The sequence below is a fragment of the Rhinolophus sinicus genome, chromosome 6 (genome assembly GCF_057876585.1).
Source record: "Rhinolophus sinicus isolate RSI-liver-muscle chromosome 6, RSI-T2T, whole genome shotgun sequence".
NCBI lineage: Eukaryota > Metazoa > Chordata > Mammalia > Chiroptera > Rhinolophidae > Rhinolophus > Rhinolophus sinicus.
Window position 1 is genome coordinate 48,423,279 of NC_142506.1, and position 25,651 is coordinate 48,448,929.

A 25,651-nucleotide genomic window follows, 5' to 3' on the forward strand; every position below is an offset into this window, starting at 1 on the left:
AACCCCTTCCAGATGCTCTCTGGGGTACCATCGGTATGTCTGTCGGTCAGTGTAGTCGTGGATACTTTCAGTGGGGCAACCCGAGGAAGTTAAGCATTTACATGGGATATTTTTATAAAGATAAAGAGTTGAGGTTTCTCACACATGTATCCACACGTACTGTTGCATAGTATATACTTATCTATGCCTGGAACTTGAAATTATTCATCTGAAATTTCTTTTGTCCCCTAAAATTTGTTGGGAGTATCATTAATCATCTTTAATTTAACATAGTCACCAACAGACCCAAGTCTATGGTGGTGAAATAACTTCTCTTTTTCTCGGCATAATGAAGTTCACGAGATTATCCTCACTCAGCACGAGAGGTTTCCAGTTGGAAGATTAAGGGGAATTATAGCATCTTGAAACAGGGAAAGAAAAAATGACAAAAGAGGCTTCAATTTGATGGATATTTTGTGTGCAGAGTAGGACATTTCACGCTCCCATGGAAATTTTAGGTTAGACATACTCTTGAGTCAGAATTTTGACCTAGTCTCTTAGATTGCCATATTTGATAATTTTTTTGTCTAGCCCCCACATGTTTATTGTGTTGCTTGATAGCTAATTCCTTATATTTATAATTTTTGAAAAGACATTTCAGTAAAGGTTCATTTAAAACTTCTAAGACAAATACACATATAGGAGTCTTAAGTTTTTAAAGCAACTGTCATTTCACCAACTGAAATAGTTAAAAAAAAAAATCAAGGTTGAACTGAAAGGCATAATTACGGTACAGGAGATTTTTACATCACCTGAATTACTGTTTCTTTCTTTGTACCAGTAACAGACTGAATATAATTATGCATTCTCTTGATAGTCAATGTTTCATTATAATTTTCAGAATAAAGTGTTACTATGGGATTTGTCTACACATAATCATTTGCATATGTTACGAAAGTCCCTCAGGTCTTTCATATCTACTGAGTAAAGTAATACATACTTACAGACCAAAGACTATTCTGCTTCTTTTTGTCATCTATTAGACTCCCCGGACCATCCATGCTTACGTTAAAACAAGGATTTCTATTTCCTTCCTGGCTTTCATGTTAATACAGCATAATAGGGGTTATGCCTCAACTCTTGCTCACATTTGAAGCTTCATCTGATGTCTAATTCTGAAGTAATGAAACTAAACCTGGAACAGTGAATCACTGCCATTTGCAGTTTTACCCAAAAGAACTAACCCTGCCCCTCCCCCTTTGTGTTGCTGTCCCAATTGATAATCATCCCCAAATTTCTTCTGAGACAGAAAGCAGTGTGAGAACCCATGCTGGTTCCTGGGCCATGTTGTCGTCACGGGCATGCCTTTCTGTATCTTGTCCAATGAAATTCAACTCATCTAGTGAAATTTTCAAGAGAGAAATGAACCAAATAATCTCTATTAAACTTATTGTTAGCATAAAAATGATATTCTCTACATCTAAACTTGAGGCTATTTTAAAAAAGATATGTTTATCTGCATGGGTTTCTTTTTTTTTTCTCCTTTAAATCATATTTTTTTAGATTATCATCATTCTTTTTCTGTTGCTTTTTATCATACCTAAGTAGTGCTTACACTGAGATTTAAATATTTACCCTTTTGGTTTTAATGTGTTTTGTTTTCTTCCTTGCCCTTGAGTGATCCCTTTTGAAAATCTCATTATGTTATAACTTTGATAATATCCAGCCCTTAAGCTAAATTGACCAATACAAAAGTTAATTCATTGATCAAAAGTTAATCTCAATAATGATTCAAATAATCTTTAATGTTCTTGATTATCTTTTGAAAATAGTGTGTATCCATTACATCTACTATTCCTCTTCATTTTATGGGTAGATATTTGAGCCTTTGCTAATTTCTTGTATTCATTCTCTTTTATCATATATACAGATTACTCTCCGACATTGAGAGATTGTTCTACCTACAGTCATACACAACTTAGAAATTGTGACTAGCACATCTCAGTAACTCTATGGACCAGTCCTTTTCCTACTTATTACCATTCTAAAGTCATTCAGCCTAGGTAACTGACAAAGTCAGACTGAGAACGTTTCTGAAAGAAAAATCTCTAAAACCTAGATCAATTAAATCTCTCAATAAAAATATGTTAAAAACCATGTTCCATGGCAACAATTTGGAGTTTTGTTTTTCTTTGAATGAAGGCTTAAAAATGATTTTTTCCTAATTCTTCATTTAGTGAAATCTGTCTCACTATCAGTCACATATAATTATTCAGTTTCAACATGGACAATTCCATTTCCTGATATCACTTACCACTGATATCAGTTACAAAAATATAACTAAACAGCCTATATTTTCTAGGCTGAGAATGAAATGTTCTTTTTTTACAACTTTTTCTTAAAATTCTATTAAAATGAAACAAATCAGTCACAATCGAATTGCCTGGAGTAGTATACATATTACTATGTATGTATGTTTACAATTTTTCCTTGAAGTTATAATATTACAAATGAAAAAAACCAGTCATAGTAGAATTCTCATTGAGTAATATACTATTACTATTTAGGTATATTTTAGAAAAACAATTGGTATTTACAAATATCTGTGTTAGAAAACTGGCTGTTTTCTGTAAAATGAATGTGGATACGTGTATCTTTTCTTTGTAGTACTTAGATGTGGTGACAACTAAATTTAGTCCTGAGTTTGGAAAACTAATGTCATTTTTCCTTCTTAGCTCTTTTACATCTGTACACATCTCCTAGAAATAAGTAAAAAAACAAACAAACAAACAAACAAAAAACAAAACCAAAAAACTACAGGCCTAAAGGAAAATGAAGGCATATATGTGCATATTATGTTTTGTAGAAGAAAAAAAGCTATTATAATACAATCATGAGAAAAGGCTGTCATTTTAAGAACAAAAGAAAAGTTTTTGTGATTTTTTTTTTCCCTGACATTCACCCCTCACAGTATTTAGTGTCTAGGGAACAGCTTACTGTTATTTTGCATGGGATATGAGCAGCTCATTGTATTAGGTTGATACAAAAGTAATTGCGGTTTAAAAGGTTAAAAAATTGCAAGAACCACAAATACTTTTACACCAACCTAATAGCACTTTGCCATCTACCTTACCTGTTTCTAATCCACTCTTTTTACTAAATTTAGTTGTGTTGCTGTTTATATCACTGCATTTTTATGCAAAAGATGAAATGAAAAAAAAATTAAAGCATTTTCAGGTTATAAATGTAAGATTATATACTTTTGTTATTTTTTGGTGCTTAGATATGTTGTAAATTGAATCACGCATTAGAGCAGCATGTTTTCACAGAAAAAGGAAGAACTAACTAATGTAAAAATATTCTTAAAGAGTTTTGCTTGCTACAGCTTTTCTCTAGCATGTAGTTGGTATTTTGTTGTGACAAAACAATGAATGTGTTTTTGTCTGTTTATTGTTCACATAACTCCAATCTTTATAAATAAGAGCTATTTTAAAATACGTCTGAAATAATATATATTTAATATTTTCTCTCTTTTCCTTATGCCCCTACAGAAATTCATGATGAAGGTAAGACGTTGAATCACCTGCTTTATATGGAATGCTTTGTACATTTTCAGTTTGGTTTGCTTTTTGAGTTCATGGCACTTTTCTACACACTTTAAAAGTTTCTAAAAATAAAATCAAACTTTGGAGCTTTTAAATTTAAATATGTAAATCACATGTTTAGATTTGTCAGCTTAAGAAAGAACACTTGACATCGTTGGGTCATTTTGTAACTTGGTAAGTTTTGTTTAGCCAATGTTAGGAATTTCACTGAAACAGATTTTAAAAATATCTCTCCATTTAGAATTTTCAGTGTGGGGAGTATATCAGCTCTTTTGTGTTTAAGCACTCTTGCATGAATACAATAGGAAAAATATACCCTAGGAAATTAGAAGAGGCACTGAGAATCTGCTACAGAATTACTCCAGGAGAAGTGAAAATAATTCAACTCCCTTTCATTTCTCAACCAAATTAGAAAAATATTTTGAAAGGTTTTAAAAGGAGACAGATTAAAAGAGAGTAAGGCACACACACCGTCACGTCATTAATGAAAACATGTAGTAGAAAGAGAGGAAGAGCAGGATGTCATTATTTGGGACAAAAAACCAGTTTTTGTTTCAGTTTTATATATACCTACCACTTGTCTCATATAACAATCACAAAATTTTTTTTAATCCTAAAAGCCAATGAACAATGTATAGAGAAATTTACTGTATTCAGTTAATAAAGGCTTCACATAGTTTAAAATTTCAAAGAATGTCATTTTTAAAAGACATAAACTCTGAAAAGTGTTAGACCAAAATTCCGGTGCAGATGTAAAAGGCTGCTTAGAGGAAAGGGAGCAGAGTGTTCCTGTCTGTCCTGAGTGCTTAGCTGAGTGTGTCATTCACATTTCACAAGACTGAACTTGGAGTGCTGTGGATGCGACAACGGGGTCTGGTCATCAATGTTAAGAATTTGACAGTTTGGACAGGATGACAGAGCACAGCAGTAATTGGAAGCCATCAATTAATAAAGACACATTTTCCTTAATTTCAAATGACTCCAGCTCTTATTTTTCAGCAGAAAATATTATCATGATACTGGAAAGAGAGGACATTCAGCCCTCAGTTAGACAGCATGGAACTAGAGTGTTGGCTGGGAAAGTGTTATAAACAGCAGCAAGACATGAATATTTCCTCCCCTTGAAAATATTAACAAGTAACTAATGAAATCAAGGTTGCAAAATACAGTTTTTCTTACTATGTCTGCGTTTACTGTACTCATTTAATCATCTCAACCGCTTACTCAGTGCCGTCTCTCCTTCCCCTTGGAGAAGGATGAATGGAATGGTTGCCTGAAACAAATATTTCAGAATCTTGAATGACAGCAGACTCATACAAAAATCAATGCAAATAGAAAGATGATGTAGAACCAGTTCAAACCAGGTGGGATTCCTAAAATAATGTCATTAGGCTCTGATTCCTTTTAACTGCAAGGCCAGATGCCAACTGACTTATTTTCATGCCTGCACTGTATTGTATCATTTAGAAACGTTAGAGTTTGATTAAGTAGAGAGCATGTGAATTATAAGAATTTAAACCACTTGAAAGGAAAAGGATGCTAAATTTTATTTGGCTTTCACCTTTCAGTCATGATTTGCTTTGGGTTCCATACCTGGACAGGTGTTGCATAGCCTTCTAGAACAAGACAGATGTTAGCTTGTGGCAGGGGCCCATTTCTGCTGTTGGTGCTAATGAATGATTAGTCCTGTCACCGGCCTGATCTGCTCCCTCAGGAGACTTTTGGTCAAGACACAGTCATAAGTGAGCCATCAAATGCCAAGTGGCTGCCTTGACGATGTTCGGGCGAGCTACATTCATTTTGTACTGAAGGCAGATTTTGCATTGTCCATTCACCATCCTGTGAATCAGTTACATAATTCGCTATAAAGGGGGTAGGCTGAGTACCTCCTGCTCTTAGGGACCCTCAGGAAGGCCAGAATCCAGGCTCAGCAGTTCTGTGCTGGCAATCTTGTTCTGGTCACATCTGGGTGGGAAGGTCATTCTCAGGTGATGTGAAGACTTAGCATGGACATATTTCTCTCCTGGAAACAACTCATTGCCCAGGTGTTACTATTAGTATTTGAAGCAAAACTTAAATATCTGGTCACCGTGAAAGAAGTTCCCTAGGGAAAATTTAGTTTTGTTGTTGTCTATTGTGTTAACTTTGGGCAGTGTAGTTTAGTGTTACCTGCAGTAATAAACTCCTTTTAAGATTTCATTCCTATACGTCTAAGATGGCACGCTATGTTTTAGCAGTCAAGGGATATAGAAAAGTTCTTCTGTAGAGTCTAACTTATTAAAAAAACCCCACAAAACTCTAGCATAATAAGGGTTTGAAATTATGAGAAATGTCCTACATTGATTAATGTAGCATTTTTGTACAGGAAAACAATGATTGATTAGAACAGAAAACCTTAAAATATTTGGATGTTATATAGTTAGTAAATTAAATAGCAGTAATACTAGAGACATGTTAATAAGCAAACATATAGTACAAACATGTATTGAAAAAACACAGAGCTAAAAAAAACCCAAACAAGAAAACACGGAGCTAGTGATTTTCATGTGTGTATAAATCTTAGTTGATCTTAATCATTACTACTCTCATTTTATGTATTACATTTTTTTGCTGTTACATTTTTTTACACGTTAAGGTTATGACAGTAATACCTCAAATATAGTTATGGTGATCCACTTTCCCCCTCTCCACAGAGAGGGATAAGAGCTGAGTAAGTTATGCCTCATTATTGCATGTTGTTCTAGATGAATGTAAATGAAAAATATTTACCTCAAAGCTTTTACTTACAATATGGGTTCCCTAACTGGACATTTTTGGCAAGATCCTGGAAAGCTAGAGGCATAGAAATGCTTAATAATAGTAAACTAATATTACAATAATTTGTGGAAAACTTGAGGCAACGTTTTTTAGACACATACTGCAGTGTTGCTTAGGTTTTGTTTGAATGTATTCTGGACTTTTTTATCCACTATGGTTCATGAGTTTGTTTTTCATTTACACTATTATGTAACGTTAACACTGTCGGTCCTCTCAAGCATAATGAAACGAAATCCTTGCACAGTCTGAAAAAATATTTTACTGATATTTTTAGAAAGTAAAATTTTACCTTTTATTAAATGATGCGTGACTCTGCAATAGCAGAAATATTTAGAGGGCGGAGCTTGGAAATGGTAGTTGTTATTGTTTTTTATCCCTTATGAGAGCAATGGCCCCTTTGAGACTACAGTAGTCTAGCAGAATATGACGTCAGAATTCTGGTTCTACAGAGGGACCAGGAAGGGCTGGTGACAGCTCACGACTGCACAAGCTCTACCAGTCGCGGGAGAGCTGGGGGTGGCGGACTGACAGTTGCATTTTCAGGGACAGACGGGGCGTAAGTCACACTTGGAAATGTGTTTCAAGGACATGTGAGTTCCAGGTAATAATTTGACCAAAAGGACCTGATGATCTACCACGTAGTTGGAGGTATTAAGAAACAGATAAAAAATTAGTTCTTGATCTTCCATTTTCTTTGCTGATACGCATAGTTGTGTAAATGGTTTGGAGGAAATTAGATGGGAGTCAGTAAAATTGTTGAGTGAATGAATAATTCGAGTTTTCAGAGGAAACTCTCATTCTCAAGGCAGAGGAAACAGGCTGTGAGCTCATTCTGTGTAATGCCCCCGGTGTCAGGTACTGTACCTCTCAGACAGTAGACAGCAATAAATATTTTTGAATAAGTAGGAAAGTGTTTCTTTTGTGAGATATTTACTGGAGAATTAGCAGGACTAGTTAAAGTGTAGATGGGATTCATGTGAACTGAAGCTTTAAGTATTATGTAAAATTTAATCTCCTAATTCTCCCTTTAACTGGTGCAATTGGAAGCACTGCTTACTTTACCCTCATTTGAGATTCCAAGGAACAATTAACACGTTATTATGTTGGTGCAAAAGTAATGGTGGTTAAAAAGGTTAAAAATAATTGCAAAAACCGCCATTACTTTTGCACCAACCTAATAACTTCCGAAAACACCAGGATTACATTTTCCAAAGTGTGATCTTGAAGGCAGGCCAGCCGCCAGCTTGCTGCCCCATTAGTTTAACTGACTCTTATCTAGTTGGTCCTGGCTGGCTTCCCAAAGGTTATGGTCAGCTCATTGTGTGTGTATAGGTTTAAGTTTGGGTAGCTAGAGGGAAAATGAACCCTGTTCCAGTGGAATGAATTACCACTGCTGTTTATAGATCTGTCACCCAGCAGTGATGATTTTCTCATTGAAATTGCTCAAGGGGAGCCCCACAGCCCACCTGAAGTAGGACATTGTAGAATATTGAAGTAATAACCCAGAAGTGGCTAGCCAGTGTTTGGTACAACCATCTTCATAAAGTACCAGTAGCTTTCTACATCTGAGGAAGTCCATAAATACTGGTTCACTTAAATTAAAACAAGGACCTGGCCACATTTAACAAGAGAATTGATGTGATTGACCAAATCAAAAACCACAGAAAAGAACCAATTACCCTTTGGGGTGCATTCCACACACACAATCCTTTTGAAAAATGTTTGTTGAATGAACAAGTTACCCAACCTGCCCAGAAGTAGACATGACACCATTTACTTTTTCTGAATCAGAGTCAGTTGGAGAAATATCATTCAAAATGACATGTCAAAGGAAAAGTACTGCAGCCCATGGGGCAGAAATTACATTTACTTTGGGTTAAGTGACACAATTAGTAACAAAATTAATTTAGTGTGGGTCATTTGCATACTTTTACAAGAGTTCTGTTCAAACGAAATCTGGCATTAATTAGCATTTAAATAGTGAGGAAATCTCTACTGTAAAATCTGTAACTGTCTACTTGTGTAAAATCTATAGTTGAAAGAAAATTCAGACACTAAAATATCTCCTCTTAGCTTAACCAGTTTGAACTTTTATAAACCGGAGGTGCCAAAAAAATGTACAGCTTTCAAGAGATGTTATCTCTATATTACTTTTCGAAGTTGAATTGAATTACGGTAACAACATGTAGTAGGATGTTCCGTCAAAAGATGGCACTAATCAAATGAATGCTAGCCTCATTCATTGTATTACGATTTTAATGCGGTTTTTTCCTGTCTTAAAATGCATATACATTTTTTGGGCACCCTCTGTATATTTCATAGATATATTTATATGTATGTTCATATAAACATAAGAAATGCGTAGGCCACGCTTCACAGTGAAAGGAACACTTAATACTTTTCAGTTAAATCTTTCATTTTTAAAAAATCTTGTTTTGACTGGTGTCACTGTCAATCGTCACTAACGTTCAGCTGGATTTCATAACTTTGAACTTAGATCTGATATGAAAAGTTAAGCTCCTGTCAGAGTAACCCAATTACACAACGTACATGAAATTGTTTTTCTTATAATTTGTATACCTTTCAGTATATATTTTAAGAATGGTTCTGAGAGCTTGCAAATGTAACATGTAAATAATGTTATCTTAAGAAATTATATGGAACAGTAGGGAGGGGATCTATTTTTAGTAAAAAGAGTATAATAGTATTGATATTAAAGTAGTTTATTCTGTATTTCCTAAGGTGTATATAGGTCAAGATCATGACTCTCATCCTTAAAGAACTCCTTTGCCTACAGAAAAAAAATGTGAACGCCTTGGTGAAACTTCCTGGGCCTTCCACAGTCTTAACTTGATTTAATTTTATGGATCCTGTTAAGTTTCTCTCCACCCCAACAGCAGTCACGGTCCCTTCCTCCTCCTTCACGGGATTGTAAACCATTCCTCCTCCTTCATGGGATTGTAAACCATGGCCTGGACTCAGGCTCCTCATCCGGCCTGGACACGCTCCCACATCAGGTTTTCATTCAACGACGTTAACTGAGCGTTTTGTGCTGAGAACTCGGCCCCTGTCCTTGAGAACTGCACAGTCTGGTCCAGGAGAGAAAGGTGCTTATGGTGCAGAGCGATAAGGCCAGGTGCTGTGCGTAACGGGGCTGCAGGTACCGTGTATACCTGCGGCTGCAGGAGTGCTGAGGGAACAGGGAACTGTGAGGGAACCAGATGAGGTTTTGTGGAGGATGTAGTCTCTATCCTGAGTTTTCAAGCCCAGTTTATAAGCCAGAAAAGACTACAGAGGGTGGGAATGTCATGTTCTCAGACGCAGCAGCAGGAAGCAGCATGGCATATTCAGGGCCGGATAAGTGTGTGTGGTTGGAACACAGGAGCCTGGGGAGGAGGCTAGGAAGGGCTGAGTCTAAATGCTCTCTATGCTCGTGCTACTCAAAGTGTGGCCTCAGAACCACAGCACCGCGCCCCCTGAGACCTTTTCAAAATGCAACTTCTCTTGCCCCAGACCTGCTGAGTCAGAGTCTCAGGCCCAGGCCCAGGAATCTGCTTCAACAAGTTCCCCAGGTGATTCGTAAGCACGCTAAAATCTGAGGAACATTTCTCTGTTTTACCTGAAGGAATTTGGAGTTTTCCTATAAACAATTGGATGGTATAGAAGGTTTTTAAGCCGGCGGAGGATGTGATCAATTTTGTGTTTTAGGAAGACTCATTCATTGAAAAAATATTTGGTCCTTACTGTGTGCCTGGCATTTTGCTAGGCACCTGGAATGCATGGTGACCAAAGTGCCATAGGGCCTGCCTGATGCAGACCCCAGTGCAACGGGAATTGCAGACGATAAATAACGATGAATAAATAATTACAAATTAAGGCAAGTATTTATTGAAATCAGCTCATTCTTCAAGACCTAGATCAACTGCTCACCCTACAGTATGGGTTTCCTTGGGCGCTTTATTCCCATTAAGCATCTTTGTCTGTCATAGCTCTTAACTTTTCCTTGAGAACAAGACATTTTATTGACTGTTGACTTAGTTAACTTTACTCTTTTGGTTTTTCTTTTCTCGTCGACCCTTCTCCGCCCTCCCCAGACTGCTCAAGGTGGCGGTCATCGGACTCTCCTCTACGGACACGCCATCTTGCTGCGCCATTCCTACAGCAGCATGGTGAGTAGACGTTGGTTTCCTCTCCCATGTGGTCATGCTGATCCATTTGGGCATCCGAGGTCAGGAAACGTTGGTAATAGCATCTCAGTGATGGTATCAGTGAGCTTGGGTACCTGTGTTCTTTAATATCTTTGTATCCTGTTTTCTCATTTATAAGATGAGGATTAGCTTAGATGACCTTTAAAGTCCTTCAGTTTTTTCATTATACGAGCATGACCCCTATTTTTAGGATCTTACTTTTGACAGACTAGTTTTAGGAAAAGTGTTAAGAGTAAAATAAGGTATACTTCTTATTTCTGATTTTGTTTTAAACAGTTTATTTATTAAATAATTAAAATATCCTCACTTAAAGACAATATATATAAAAAAAATCTGCCCGTGATTCCACTGTCAATTTTCCACTCCTTTTCCTTCTTAACTGGGTGTTGGCTTTTCTTCTTCCCTGTCAGCTCTGCCTTTCACCCAATTATGTAGATTATCCCTCAGGTGCCTCTCAGACATGGTTACTCATTCTCCACTATATGTACTTATATATACTTATGCATATTTTTATTCTTATCTAAAGTAGGTAAAAATATATCAAAGTTTCATTCCTTGTTCTAAAGTTTCATTAAATTGTAAAACCAATATATTCGTTCTACAAGGATTTGAAATTACAGAAGAAAAAATTCTTCATGATCACACTAATGAGAGAAAACTGTTAGAGATTCAAAATGTTTTTAACCCTTTCTGTTCTTAATTTTTTTTCATAATTGAGATCTTACTACATAACCAAATTTATATCCTGATTTTTGTTTTACATATTATCACAGCTTAAGCATTATCCATATCATTTAAATTCTTAATCAACTGAATTAGTGACTACATGATAGTTCAGTATCTGAAAGTAAAATGTAACTCATTAGTTCTTTTAAGGAGATGATTCTCAAAATCTGTAAACTGTTCTGGAGCAGGAGACTAAGCATAGACTCAGTACCAATACTCAAAACAAACAAACAGACAAACAAACAAAAAAACCCACAAGGAAACCTGCCAGTCTCCATCATAAATATTGATGTGAAAAATTTGGTTAGTGGGATTCAAAAGTACATGAAGAGAAATACAAGAAAACTATAGATATGATTGTAATAATGACTTAACAATACCATTTCTATTTATGTGCAAAATCATGTAAGTAGGTCAAGTAAGAAAAATTATGGTCATTTTAACAGGTGGTGAAAACATTTTAAAACTCAATACCTATTTCTATTAAAAACTAAGCATTAATGATTATTTCTCCAATGATAAAGGGAATATCAATGTCAGATTAATAGCCAACATCATACTTAATTGTCAAACACTGAAGCTATTCTTGGCCGAATAAAAAGAAGGAAAAACAAGAAATATGCTATTTAACATTGTATGGAAATCTTGACTGACACAGCAACTATGAAATAAAATAAACACTTTAATAAAGTGGCTAGATAAAAGACAAACAGATTATAAAAACAACATGTTTGCATGTAGTAATCACACATTAGAACTTCATGGAAAGAATTCCATTTTCAATAGCAATCAAAACACATAAACTGTGTGAAATAAAAAATGTGAGTGTCTGTTTCAAGAAACTACTCTGTGCATAGCACACAGTGTAGAGCCTGCATCTGGCTGGAAGATCTGGGCTGGGGCTCAGCTGCCCACATGCTGCACACACAGCCTTGGATCCCCAGCTGAACCTCTGCTTGTAATTGCATCTGAAAATGTCCCATTCATTTAATAACTATTATTTAGCACCTACTGTGTGCTAGGCACTTTTGTAGGTGATGGATATCATAGTAAACAGACCAAGTCCTGTCCTTATAGAACTTAATTACCGTGTGGTGGAAGAATTACAGTATCTACATCACAGTTGCTGTGGACATTAGAGGAGGAGAGAATGCACATTAGTAATTACAGTGCCTCATATGGTAATATTATTGAGAAAATTTACAGAAGACTTTAATAGGGGTCACTTTATGTGTTTGCCTGGGAAGTCAGTATTGTAAAATTGTAACTTATTCTCAGATAAAGGCAGACATTTAATACATTTTGCTCTAAAGTCTGTAAACCTCAGGGACCACCATGGGCTGCCTGTCTTGAGGCCAGACTCACATTGTTACATTAACTAAGAACATGGGGTGGGGAGAACCTTTGAAGCAGCTTTCCTGTAACTATGGAAGCCAGTGCTTTGCAGTCAGGAGACAGAGTCTCCAGGTCAATTTGCTTTTACATCCCATGGCACCAACTCCCACCTGGCACGCCAGGTGTAGGACACCTGTCCCATCAGTTCATCTCCTGCATCCTCACACTCACAGACACCCACTGAGCAGGGTGGATCCTCTTCCCCAGCAGGAATTTTCTAGGCTTTGCATTAATTGTCCAGCGATTCTGGGAGGTGTGGGCTTGCTCAGACCCCAGCGTCATCTCCGTCCTCTTTGCAGGGTTGCAATTCTTGCTGACAGTGTACCTGGTGGGTGTACATAAGCTCATACCACATTCACCTGTGTCTCCTCTTTCTTGTAACACTTAACAAGGTTGGGGCGGCGATACGGGAATTGGCCTGAAAAATTATTCCAAACATTATGTCCAAGAATATACAGTTAGGAAAAATTCCGAGGGAGGAAAGAAGTAAGGAGACGATGGTGTTGCAAGAGTTGGATCCATATTAGGGTCACACCCATGTGTGTACACATGATAAAACCTCACTTCAGTGAGACGACACTTTGTGTACCCAAATCAATTCGGGGTGAATTTCAGAGAGTTAAAAATTTTTAAAAATGAAAATACAGCTAGGAAGTAAAAGTGAATAGCTTTCCAATTTCTGTTTGGGAGGAAGATTTCTAAGTGTCAGGTCAGGTTGTGCTTCTGCTTCTTATCACGGTATCATACGGAGTGAGAGATGTACAGACACATCCTGTTACGTGTCTTCTCCTACAGACAGAACACATGACCCTAGACTTTTTTTTTTTTTTCACCCCCGTCTTTCTATGACGGGAGCAAGCCTGCATTTCCTTGAGAACATCGCCCCCGATGCATGCTGTGTAGGTCCTCTCCTACCTCAGAGATCAACCTGGGCTTCGTGCAGACGCAGCCACATTTGAAGGGAAAAGCTGACACAGCGGAGACAGGCTGATACCGCATTACGTGTCAGGATTAGATTTGCGCAGGCCTATGAATGTTTTGTGATAGCTGCTGACTCTGTCTTTTAGTACCTGTGCTGCCTGGCCACCTCCCAGTCTTCAACTGATAAACTGGCCTTTGATGTCGGCTTGCAAGAGGACACCACAGGTGAGCACCTTGGGCCGTGGTGAAGTTGTGATCAGAGACAGCATGACAGGTAGTGGGTTGGAGGAAGTCATGAGACGATCGAAGGCACATTAGATGGATGTCCTTCTGGATGCAGTCAGTGAAAAAACGAATGTCTTTCTAAGGAAAGTTTTTAGTGGAGGTAGGAGGTGTGCAATATTTATTGCTTGTCATTGCCGTGTAATTAGCTGGATGCTCAAACTAAACTTCAAACCTTATTCTTCTAATGGATTGGGATAGAAAACATGATTTATTGTCTGTTAACCATACAGATATGTCCTGATTAGTTTATGAAGTATCACTGCATATCTCTTTCATCTTAAAAATATTTTTAAGTCTAAAAATGTAATATACTCAATGTCAACATTCAAACAAAAAGGTAGAAAGTGAAAGTCTTCATTTCTTTGTCCACAGAACATCGAGCTACATATCTATCCAAACAGCTATGTATTTATATATTTTTGAAACAAATTATATCTATCTATCTATCTATCTATCTATCTATCTATCTATCTATCATCTATCGAGAGAGTGTTTATCCATTCAAAGAATTAAAATAGGAGAACATAAGCTTTGTGTTTTTATTCTCAATGCTCTGACTTTACACTTTGTACACCTCTGTACAATCTGACTATTTTATCTTTTACTATGAGCATGCATGACTTTTGGAATTAAAAATAAAAGACCAAGTAGAATAAACAATGGAAGGAAATAGACCAATTCTTATTCAGTTGTTCCTTTCATGGGTGGGATCATGCTATCCCTCACAGACCCCTTGCTTTTTAAAATACTTTCCCATACTCTAAATTTTTCACAGACTACAAATACCTAAAAATAAAGCTGTAGTTACCAACCTAATGAACTTGTTAGTGGATTGACACATTGCCTTTTACGTGAAATTCTCAGAATCCCAGGCATCAAAAAAAAATAAACGTATGACTCTGATTTGTACTCATTTTTTGTAGGCGCAGTAAATTCTCTGGATGTTTGCTAGTATTTTTAAAGTTTTCTCATTGTAATTATTTTGCTTCTGCACATAATTACATAAAAAAGAAAGTTTTCAATTCTCTCTCTCAAAAGAAGTACAAGACATGAATGATATATGAGTTGTGTCCACACATTGAGGTGATTGTAAAATTGTCAAAACAGCAAGGCAGTCCCTCCCCCACACCCAGAGGCCCTGCACTGCTGCCTCCCAGAGCTCTCTACTGCTTCTGAGTTACAGAAGTATTTATTATATTTATCGTTTGTGGGATGTCTGCCTGATCAGAACTGAACTCACAAGACAGATACTATTTTCTTCCCTGTTTATTGATGTATCCCCAGGTGCTATTGCAATGCTTGACAAATAGTGGGTACTTTATAAATGTTTCAGTGCATAAATGAAAAACTCCCTACAACTCTAAAAATGTGAACTGAGTGAATGAAGATTTGAAATTCTATACCATGACATTCAAGTAAGACTGTGGTTTGCGTAGGAAAAGCAACTCAGGGCAGAGATGACATAATGATTGTAAACATGCTTAAGAAATATTATTTGCTAATTCATTGACTCATTTATGCAAAACAAATTTTTATTGAGTATCAATGCATTGAAAACAAAAATTCTGGTATCTGGGAAAATCCCAGTGAACAAAATATGAAAGGTCCCTGATATTATGGAATTTACATTGTGGCATTGGGGAATTAGAAGAAAAAAATTAAGTGTTATGGAAAAATAATAAAACTGGGCACAAGGAGAGAAGGAAAATTATTAGATAGCATATCACTAAAACTATTCTTATTTTTGGATAGAACTTACATTTAGGTTTGAAAGGAATTATGAACAGACTGGAGAATTGTATGCTAAATTTGTATCTTAGATAGGACTGAGGAATGGATAGATAATTTGTGTGGCTTACGCTTGACTTGTTCTAGAAGAAATTATTTGATTATACCCAGATATTTTTATAACATATACTTCTATAGTAGGATTCTTTTATATTTCACCCTTAGGTTAATACAATAGAAACTACCACAGTTTAAAATAAAATAAGGCATAGGATAGTAAAAGTTAGATAATAATTGCACCCATTTTAAACCAGCATCTAAAAACTATAGAGCTCTTTAAATTGCTATAATGCAACTGTCACATCACAAAACACCAAGCCCTTTTGAAAATCAACTGGCGAAAAACTAGATGTTGTTACAGATTGCATTATAAACACCGTACTAACTGACGGGATTATATAAAGAACAAAGTCAGGTCCACATGACTGGTGAGTTTGACCGTATGTGAGCATACAGTTTTAAGCAATTCTTGGTAACACACTTCTCAAAATATCTCAACCACTTGTATGAGCAGCTTTTGCGTTTCAGTGTGTCTTATCCTAAGCCAGTTTGGTCTAATTCTTTTGATTTTCACGGTCTAAGAGACTAATTTGCATTAAATTTCAAATTTCTAAAAGTTGTGTGAATAGGACAATTTCATTTTAAGGAGACTGATCCTGAAGACTTATTTCATTTCCCTCTTTTATTTTGGAGTCACTGGCAAAGAAAATTGATTTTAACCTAAGAGGCACCTCCTTGTGTTTTCACTTCCCCTCATTCTGCAGGCGAGGCTTGTTGGTGGACTATACATCCCGCCTCTAAACAGCGGTCAGAAGGAGAGAAAGTCCGAGTCGGAGATGACCTCATCTTAGTGAGCGTGTCCTCTGAAAGGTACTTGGTAAGTGTGGAAATAGGACCATGGACTTGGTGATATGATAAATGACAGGTCAATAAAATTATCCCTTTAAAGTTTAGATTGCACATTATCTAGGAAAATTGCTTAGAAACAAGCCTGTATCTCTAGTTGATGAGCTAGTAATAACTCCCTAAGTAGGGGAATGATGTCACATGTGTGAAAGTGTGGCGTACCAGGTTCATTTAGACAGGCTTCCCTTGTGCCCTGGATATGCATGTTCATAATACAGGTAGTGCCTGTTCTGGATTATTTTACTATTAGCATGTAAATGCCATCCAATCAGGAGTTCAGAATTCCAGGGACTTCATTTTGCACCCAATGAGAAAGCTGTATAATGAGGTTGTGGTTACCTATTTTGATATTTATGAAAGCAAATTATTATTTGAGAAACACTTGCCATGTTAAGAAAGGAGAAATAGACTAAATAAAGAGCAATTAAGTCTCTCAGGGTCATTGCCTTGTTTCAAAGGGTAGGGGCTGGAAATGGGAGAATGAAGAAACGTTTATGTTAATCATTGAAGGTATTTTTTATTTATGTGGTAAGGCCAATATATTTTTAATTGAACTTATTTAGAATCATATTTTTGCTAAAGAATAATCATATACAGAAGTTCACAGATTGAAATCAATAGAAGTGTGAGATGCCGGTGCACAATACTATTTCTACCTTAAGGTTGAAAAAGTAATTAAGCAAATATAAAATGAGGCATTGTAAAATTTATGTGAATACCCGCACAAAGGAATCCCAGGCATCATAGCGTATGATGATTGAAACAAAAATCAGAAATAGAGTGTGAGCGTTGCTGCAGTGGAGCCCACACTGGCTCATAGAAAGTGCATTCACACTGGCACAAATCAAAACATGTTCGCGTGACTGACTTAAGGTTATATAAGTAGTTGGTACCCCTTTGAACACGGGAATAGGGTGGGGTTGGGGGTATTGCAAGTCAGTTTTTGCTTACTGGCCCATTCAGTTTCAATTTTGAAACATTTCTAGAGAGAACAGGTTTGTTTCACTTGCTTTGTGGAAGGAGTAGTGGTGAAGACAGAACTGGTGAGACAACTTTCATGGAACTCACAGAAACTTCTAGTGGGCCATCGGATGGGGCATAGCTGCAGGGAGGCCTGCAGCATGACTCTCCTTTTGTCGTTTGACCAGTGTGGGCGCAAGCAGGCCCCAAGCACATTCTAGGATGATGCAAGTGTGTCAGCTGGTCAAATAGCATTTATGAAGCCCTTGCTGTGTGCATGTGCTGTAATGTATATTGTGATCAGGTGATACACATTTAGAGTTGTAGTTTTACTTGGAAACCAATAGCAGTAAAAATAATTCATGCATCCTTTTCAATATATACATTTTACATGCCTTATTTTGATTTTGGCATAAGTGCATGTTGTTTTGCTGTACAACGTGTACTTTCCACCACATAGCAGAGTTTATTTGACAGGATGGCATCATCATGCACTGAAGGAGTAGAAAACTCAGAATCTCACAGAGGCCAGGCCTTCTGGCATCAATTCTGCCACTAAGTGCCTGAGGGAGTCACTTCCCTGAGTTCCGGCTCCCTCACTTGCAGAATGGAGGTGGTTATACTTGGCACCAAGCCTATTGCGATGAAGCAGTGAGGTCATGGAATTGAATATGATTTGAATGAAAAGCACTATACAAATAATAGCAGTAATCATAAAGCATGGGGTTCACCTTCTATCACCGCTGGAAAGAGAGAAGCTTCATGATTAATTAAAATTCACAAATAATTTTCCAGCTCCATTTCAGTCAATTTATTTAACTTCCTTTACTGGCAACCATTGATACAGAGCTACAAACAGTGGCCAACCAGGTTGTTAAAATTTCACTTTCACTGGGTGATGACAGTGCTTTTAGTGTCATCTCTGTGGTCTCAGCTTAGAGTAGAAACAACAGGAGAGACCAAGGACACATGACACATGGTTTCTGCCCTCACCGAATTAGTGGAGAAACAAGCCAAACTCATGTGGATCTGTAAGCGGATATTATAAGACAGTAAATAAGTAAGTATTACAGTTAAGGTTAGAGATGCTGAAGGATGTCCCTATGGGTATAAGGATGGTTAATTATTATCTCATGTTTCCACTGGGGTTGGTTAGTAGTGAGTACAGAGTGGATTATGTTGTTGGATTCAATGCCTTCAATGATGCTTAGTGAGAAGGATCTAGAGAGAATGAAAGGGCAGGAAGTGGAATTAGTGAACAGCAGCTGGGACCATTCACATACTGGACCCTGAATAACCAAAAATGGTGTGTGTGTGTGTGTGTGTGTGTGTGTGTCTGAATAACCAAAAAATGGGCGGTATGTGTATCTGTCTATCAATCATCTGTCTATCTATCTGTCTATCTATCTATCTATCTATCTATCTATCTATCTATCTATCTATCTGTCTGTCATCTACCTACCCACCTACTTTCCTACCTGTCAGTATACAGACTGGTAAGTATGAGCCTGAGTCAATAACATAACCTCTTACAACCCTGCGTTGCGTCCAGTGCCACACGGGCAGTGAGAGAACAAGTAGGGGCTGTGAAGGGTTAAGAAAGACACAGAAATCAAGAAAGTTTTGAAACAGGGGCCATGGGTCTCACAGCCTCAAAGGACTGAGAGCCCCGAATCGGGCCACCTTGTGGCTTTTATTGATGCACATACAAAGAAGTAGCATTGTTTTTTCTACGGTCTGTGAGTCTCATACACGATACCAGAAAACTGGCTCAAACCAATCACCCTTGCCTTTCGAAAGTCCCATGATGTGTAAATAATTATTGTTTGTACCTCCCCAGGGGACAACACCTTTATGTTGAAAACTCACTGAGATGGAGAACTGGTGTTATCACATCTAGAATCACTTCCCAAGCAGGTTATGGGAAGGAATATAGCCACATAGGCAGAAGCTCTCCTTAGACGGGAGAAGGTGGGGGTCTATGCCCACCTCTATCAACCCCGTGAGTTCTCCTGGTGGTCCCCACGTGACTGTGCCTGTCTTAGGTCGTTCCTCTCTTAAGGAATCTTACCTGTCATTGGCTAGCCAGCCATCTTTTGGGAGCCAAACAGAGAGCCATGAAGTGTAGCACAAAGGTGAAACAAAGTCCCTGAAAGGAATAGTCTCACAGACTCTCCTTTCTTTAGGGGTAGGCATGAGAGGACAGACGGGTAGGCAGCTGCGTGACAACACCTCAGTTTTTCAGTTTCTTCATCTGGAGTGCAGGACACTAAGGGACCTAACTCATAGGGATGTTAAGAAGATTAAATGCTTTAATCCAAACAAGACCCTTAGCTGTGTGAATGGCACATGTAAAAATTGCTTAGTAAGTTGCTGTCATTATTTACCTGAGAGATTTAGGCCTGTGAAGAATGGTTAAGGAAACTACACATACTTAGGCAAAAATGAGAAAGTTGGGAAGGGAGGAGCGGAGGGAATATTATAACTCATTGTAAATTAAGTTCTATCACATGAAAGCAAGATGCTGATGGGGTTAAGAATAAATTAAGAAATTTGGCAGAAAACACATTATTTAAGACTCCTAAAAATAAACATTTCTAGTCATTGATTTTGTAACTTCAGTCATTCATGTCTGTTGATCTTTGATCCATTTTTCCTTCACTGACAGTGATGATTAAACTGTCACTGTGCGTTGGCTGCTCTAACACAGATTCCCAATGTTGGGATGCTAAATGATTAAAACTGACTTAAAGGACTGATTTTTGTCAGTAGAGGTGCCTCATGGAGCCCAAGCACTGAGTCTGGTTGCTCCCCCTCTTCTGTTTCTATGTTCAAACTCAGCTCACATTTTTCTAGGAATAAAGGGTCTTATCACTAGAAAAGGTTGTAAACCACTCGTCCAAATAGAGTCTTTCCTCATCTTGCTGTTTCGTATTCTAATATGAAATGATACCTTCATTCTCTTTTTAGGATTTCCAAGAGGAAAAGTAATTCTTCTGACCCTATTGGAACTGTTTATTTTTTCTTTAAAGAAGGCTTTAGCTTCTGTATCTTGGCTATTGTAAATAATGCTGCAGTGAATTATAGGGCTGCATGGATCTCTTCAAATTAGTGTTGAAGTGGATTGCTGGATCACATGGTAGGCCCATTTTTAATTTTCTGAGGAACCTCCGTACTGTTTTCCATAGTGGCTGTACCATTTTACATTCCCACCAACAGTGCACGAGGGTTCTCTTTTCTCTACATCCTCACCAACACTTGTTATTTCTTATCTTTCTGATACTAGCCATTCTAACAGGTGTGAGGTGACATCTCATTGTGGTTTTGACTTGTATTTATCTGATGATGAGTGATGTTGAGCATCTTTTCATGTACCTATTTGGGAAAATGTCTATTCAGATCCTCTGCCCATTTTTCAATAGTATTGTTTGGGTTTTTGCTATGGAGTTGTATGAGTTATTTATATATTTTAGATATTAACCATTTATTGGATGCTTGATTTGCAAATATCTTCTTCCATTCAGTAGGTTGTCTTTTCATTTTGTTGATTGTTTCCTTCATTGTGCAAATGCTTGTTAGTTTGATGTAGTCCCATTTGTTTATTTTTGTTTTCTTTGCCCTTCCCTAAGGAGACTAGTCAAAAAAAATATTGCTAAGAGTGATGTCAAAGAGCTCACAACATATGTTTTCCTCTAGGAGTTTTATAATTTCAGTTCTTGCATTCAAGTCTTTCATCTATTTTAAATTTATTTTTGTACGTTGTCTAGTTTCATTCTTTTGTGTGTAGCTGTCCAGTTTTCACAACACCATTTATTGAAGAGACTGTCTTTATCCCATTGTATAATCCTGCCTCCTTTGTCATAGATAAATTGACCATATATGCATAGGTTTATTTCTGGGCTCTCGATTCTGTTGCTTGATCTATGTGTCTGTTTTCATGCCAGTACCATGTGGTTTTTATTACTATGGCCTTGGAGTATAGTTTGAAATCAGGGAGTATGGTGCACCCATTATGGAATGCAGCATGGGGGTTCCTCAAAAAATTTAAAACAAAAACTACCATACGATCCAGAAATTTCACTTTGAGTATTTACCCCCAAAAAATGAAAACACTAATTTGAAGAGATATATGAACCTTTGTGTTCACTGCAGAATGATTTACAATAGCCAAGATATAGAAGCAACCTAAGTATCCATTGACAGGTGAACGGATAAAGAATATATAACACATACATACGCATACACACACACACACACACACACACACACACACACACACAGAGAATATTGTTTAGCCATAAAGAATAATGAAATCTTGCCATGTACCATGACATGGATGGACCCAGAGGGTATTATGCTACGTGAAATAAGTCAGACAGAGAAAGATAAATACTGTGTGATTTTACTAATGCGGAATCTGAAAAACAAAACAAATGAACAAACAAAATAAACAGTCTCATAGATACAGGAAACAAACTGTTGGTTACCAAAGGGGGAAGGGTTTGGCAAAATAGGTGAAGGGGATTAAGAGGTACAAGCTTCCAGATATAAGAGAAATAAGTCCTGGTGATATAACGTACAGCATAGGGAATAGTCAGTAATACCATAATACTGTTGTATGGTGACAGATTGTAACTAGACTTTGTAATGATCATTTAGTAATTTATATAAATATTGAATCACTGTGATGTACACCTATAAGAAATATACTATTTGTAATAGATAAAGTATGGCCAAGTAGATATTACTAACTTTTAGCAAATCTATTTCATACTAAACAAAATAAGGTAAAGCATACAAAACAATTTTTACTTGTCAGATGTAAATTTCTTCAGTATGCACAGACATTTTCATGCGTAAGTTGGATTGCTTGCATTGCAGACATTGATTTTTAAAAAATTTTTTATTGATTAGGTCACCCATAGAAACAGACAGAGATTTCAAGATCCATGAAAACTTTACCAAATGAACAAGTGTCTGAAATTAAATTAGGAAAAATAGAACCTTACAATCTAAAGAGCGATGAAAAAATTCTTCAATGAAAGCTATTTTAGCGTTCATAAAAATTTGCCTCTCTCCAACCCACCTCTGAATTTCTGATAAGAAATACAAGGTGTTTTGATTGAATAATAAATTGCTAAGTTGCTTCAAGTTGCACAAAAATATTGATAAATAAAAAGACAGGGTCATATATATTTTCAGTCTATTTTTGTATCAACCAACATAGTTTTGATTGATTTGCCTTGAGCCTTTTTTCCTTTCTGCTCGGGTGATGGAGTCATAGAATGTTACATTTGAAAAAAGCATCTATTCTATGCCCCTCATTTTTTCCTCAGAAGAAAAAACAATGAAGCCCAAGGGGTGATATGTCTTAGTTACTTGTGTCCCTGTCACCAGCTAATTTATTCAGGGTGTTGCATCGCAAGAGCCCAAGTGCCTGACACTTAATAAGAGAGAAATACATGCATCAAAGAACGGTTGAATTCAGATATTCTGAACATTTTTTGTGCCATGAATCTCTTTGGCTGTCTGATAAAGCTTACTGAGCCCTTGTCATTATGTTTTCAAATGCATGAAATAGATACACAGGTTTACAAAGGGAACTTGAAGTGTCAAAATGCAGTCTAGGTTAAGAAGTCTTGAGAGGTGGTTTATAATATGCTCTCTACCTCTGAAATCTGTGCTTTCTGTCATATAATGTCTTGTTATTCAACACACTGTAATGGACCAGCAGCCTTGGTGCGCCCCCCCACCCCCCACCCCCCCACTGTATCCCAAATCCGAATCTGCAGTTTTGGACAAGATCCTCAGATGATTCATGTGAGGATTAGAACTTGAGAGTCACTAACATAAGGTTCAAGGTGTGTGAGGAGCAGGTGCTGCCCAGAGGCCCAGCATGGCTGCAGGTGGGTCAATGCTCCCGTTTTATCGTGGGAGTTCCGGAGCGTAGGCTGACCTGGCTTCCGACCTCTGAGAATTCTTCTTTTGCTTTAAGGACAACTCATCTTAGTTTCAATTAATGCATTGAAATGGTTCTGCATTCTGAATACTTAATACCACAGGCCTGATATGATGGTTTTACTTTGATTTCCCTTTGCTGTTTGAGCAAAAACTACATATAATAGAAGCATTCAAAACGGTTATGCCTAGAGAATATTTTCTTGAGAGGCGAGGACATTGTTTAGGTCCTTTTTATGGTGTAATATGTTCTTACGGACATTTTTGGACTTGCTCCCACAGATGGAAATCTTCATAATTTCATGTCCATCATGTTTATTATTTTTCTCTACAGTCACTCCTTATTGCCTAAAGTATGAGCCCGTCACCTGGCGCCTGCAGACCTGTCTCTCGCTCTGTGTCTAAGTGGGTGCTGTCAGCCCCCAACGACAAACTCTCCGCTGTCCTCTGTGTCCCCATATCGCTGCCCTGTTGTGTGCACTCTTCTCTCTGTCATACCGTTCCCCTTGTCACGGCCTCTTAGAGGGCCAGGGAGGCCCAGGCCAGTTCCGATTATGTGGTTTCTGATCTATTAAAACTGACAATCTCCACACTGGTTTACAAAACTGTTGGTATGTTTTAAATATTTACACCTCACACATTAGCATGATCAATGCACGCACCCAGATCCACTGTATGGACAGACGAATGAATCTGGAGACAATGTCTCTAAATATGTAAATGTGAGGCCCAGACCAAATGATCCTACTGGCTCCACAAGCCCTCTTCCCATGTCATGGGGTCCCCTGTCACCTATGGAAATGCCACCTGTCCTCCAGCCACAGTACGATGGTCTCTGTTCCAGTTAGGCTGGCTACAATGTTCTTTTTTCTCAGTTTTTGCGGCACTTTGATTTCAATTTACGTATCATTTTTAATACTGACTTGTAGCATTTTGTGTATATACTTCACTTTCCCTTCTCAATTATAGGCACCCTCGGGGTAGGGAGTGTGTTCTAGCACAATGCTTTAATACGGAGTATATTCAGTGAACCATGATGAATTAACAAAGGATGATAATCTATCATAATATGGCATGAGATTTTACTTGAATTCAAAAGTACAACTATAACATTGGTATTTTGAATCATCTATTCATAAAATCCATATGGTTTTTATAGAGGTGTGCGTGCATGTGTGTGTGTGTGCACGTGTGTGTGCTATTTTGGCTCAGGTCATTGAAATAGGTGTATTTATGGAATAGCTAAAATATTTTTTAGGTTTGCGCTACGTTGATGTTACAGGTTTGGTTGGCTTCTCCACAAACCTGTTTATTGAATAACTGTTAGATGCCAGGTTATGGCTGTGAACCTGCGTCAGACAGGTCACAAGACGGAGAAAGAAAACTACACTAAATTACATTGTGTGATAGTTTCTATGCAGGAAGATATGTTTTTCTTGTGTGTGGAGGCAGAAGGCATATGATTTATTTGTAAATATTTAAAGAATTTTAACAATAAAGGAATCTCAGCTGGGATTTGCATAGGAAGGACAGGCTGAGGAGCGGAAGAGGTGGTAAGAAAGCAGACAGCTCATTGCAATGAGGAGGGAGTCAGAGGTAATTATTGCTAAATCTGATGCATCAACTTGTAAACTTTTAATCTTACTGATTGGAAAAGTTATTGATAAGATAGCTCATATAGGTCAAATGTCAAACATGTCTTTTTTTGTTTTTAAGAGAAAGATAGTGAAACCTGTTTTTGCTGGTGACTTGCAAAGAGTGTATTTAGGTAAAGAAGCTCCCCTCCCCCCCCTCCCCTTGAAAGGCCTGGGGAATAAGCCAGTGTGATGGGTTCCTGCTGTGATGCTCGTCATCCAACTAGGGGGCGGGGCTTCTGGGAGGTTCAGGTACAATTCCAGTCTTTGAAAGCTGAGGCTGTCATCAGCTTTGGAAAAGTGTTCCAGAAACATTACAGGAATGTTGGTGATGTTTACTGAGACGACTCCAAGGAAACCGGTGGTTGTTCTATGTGTGTTTGAGATTCTAGAGGCAGCCAGATGACGACCAATAAAATCGTACAGACATTTGGCATTAAAATTCTAGAGTGGTTACCTAATTTTGTTT

General features: G+C 37.5%; 1 protein-coding gene across 9 annotated transcripts in view; it reads left to right on the plus strand.

Annotated features, from left to right (window-relative positions):
• The window catches only part of RYR2 (ryanodine receptor 2), a 568,842-nt gene that overhangs the window by 232,267 nt on the left and 310,924 nt on the right, over positions 1 to 25,651 (plus strand). For 8 of the 9 annotated variants that reach the window (XM_074316770.2, XM_074316771.2, XM_074316772.2 and 5 more), the window contains exons 1-4: positions 3,536 to 3,545; positions 10,496 to 10,570; positions 13,798 to 13,876; positions 16,489 to 16,601. In XM_074316770.2, coding sequence (XP_074172871.2) covers positions 3,537 to 3,545; positions 10,496 to 10,570; positions 13,798 to 13,876; positions 16,489 to 16,601 — 276 coding nt within the window. In that variant the 5' untranslated portion in view covers position 3,536. Of the gene's footprint in view, positions 1 to 3,530; positions 3,546 to 10,495; positions 10,571 to 13,797; positions 13,877 to 16,488; positions 16,602 to 25,651 lie in introns of those variants that run through there. The other variant, XM_088799091.1, reaches the window with a different exon arrangement.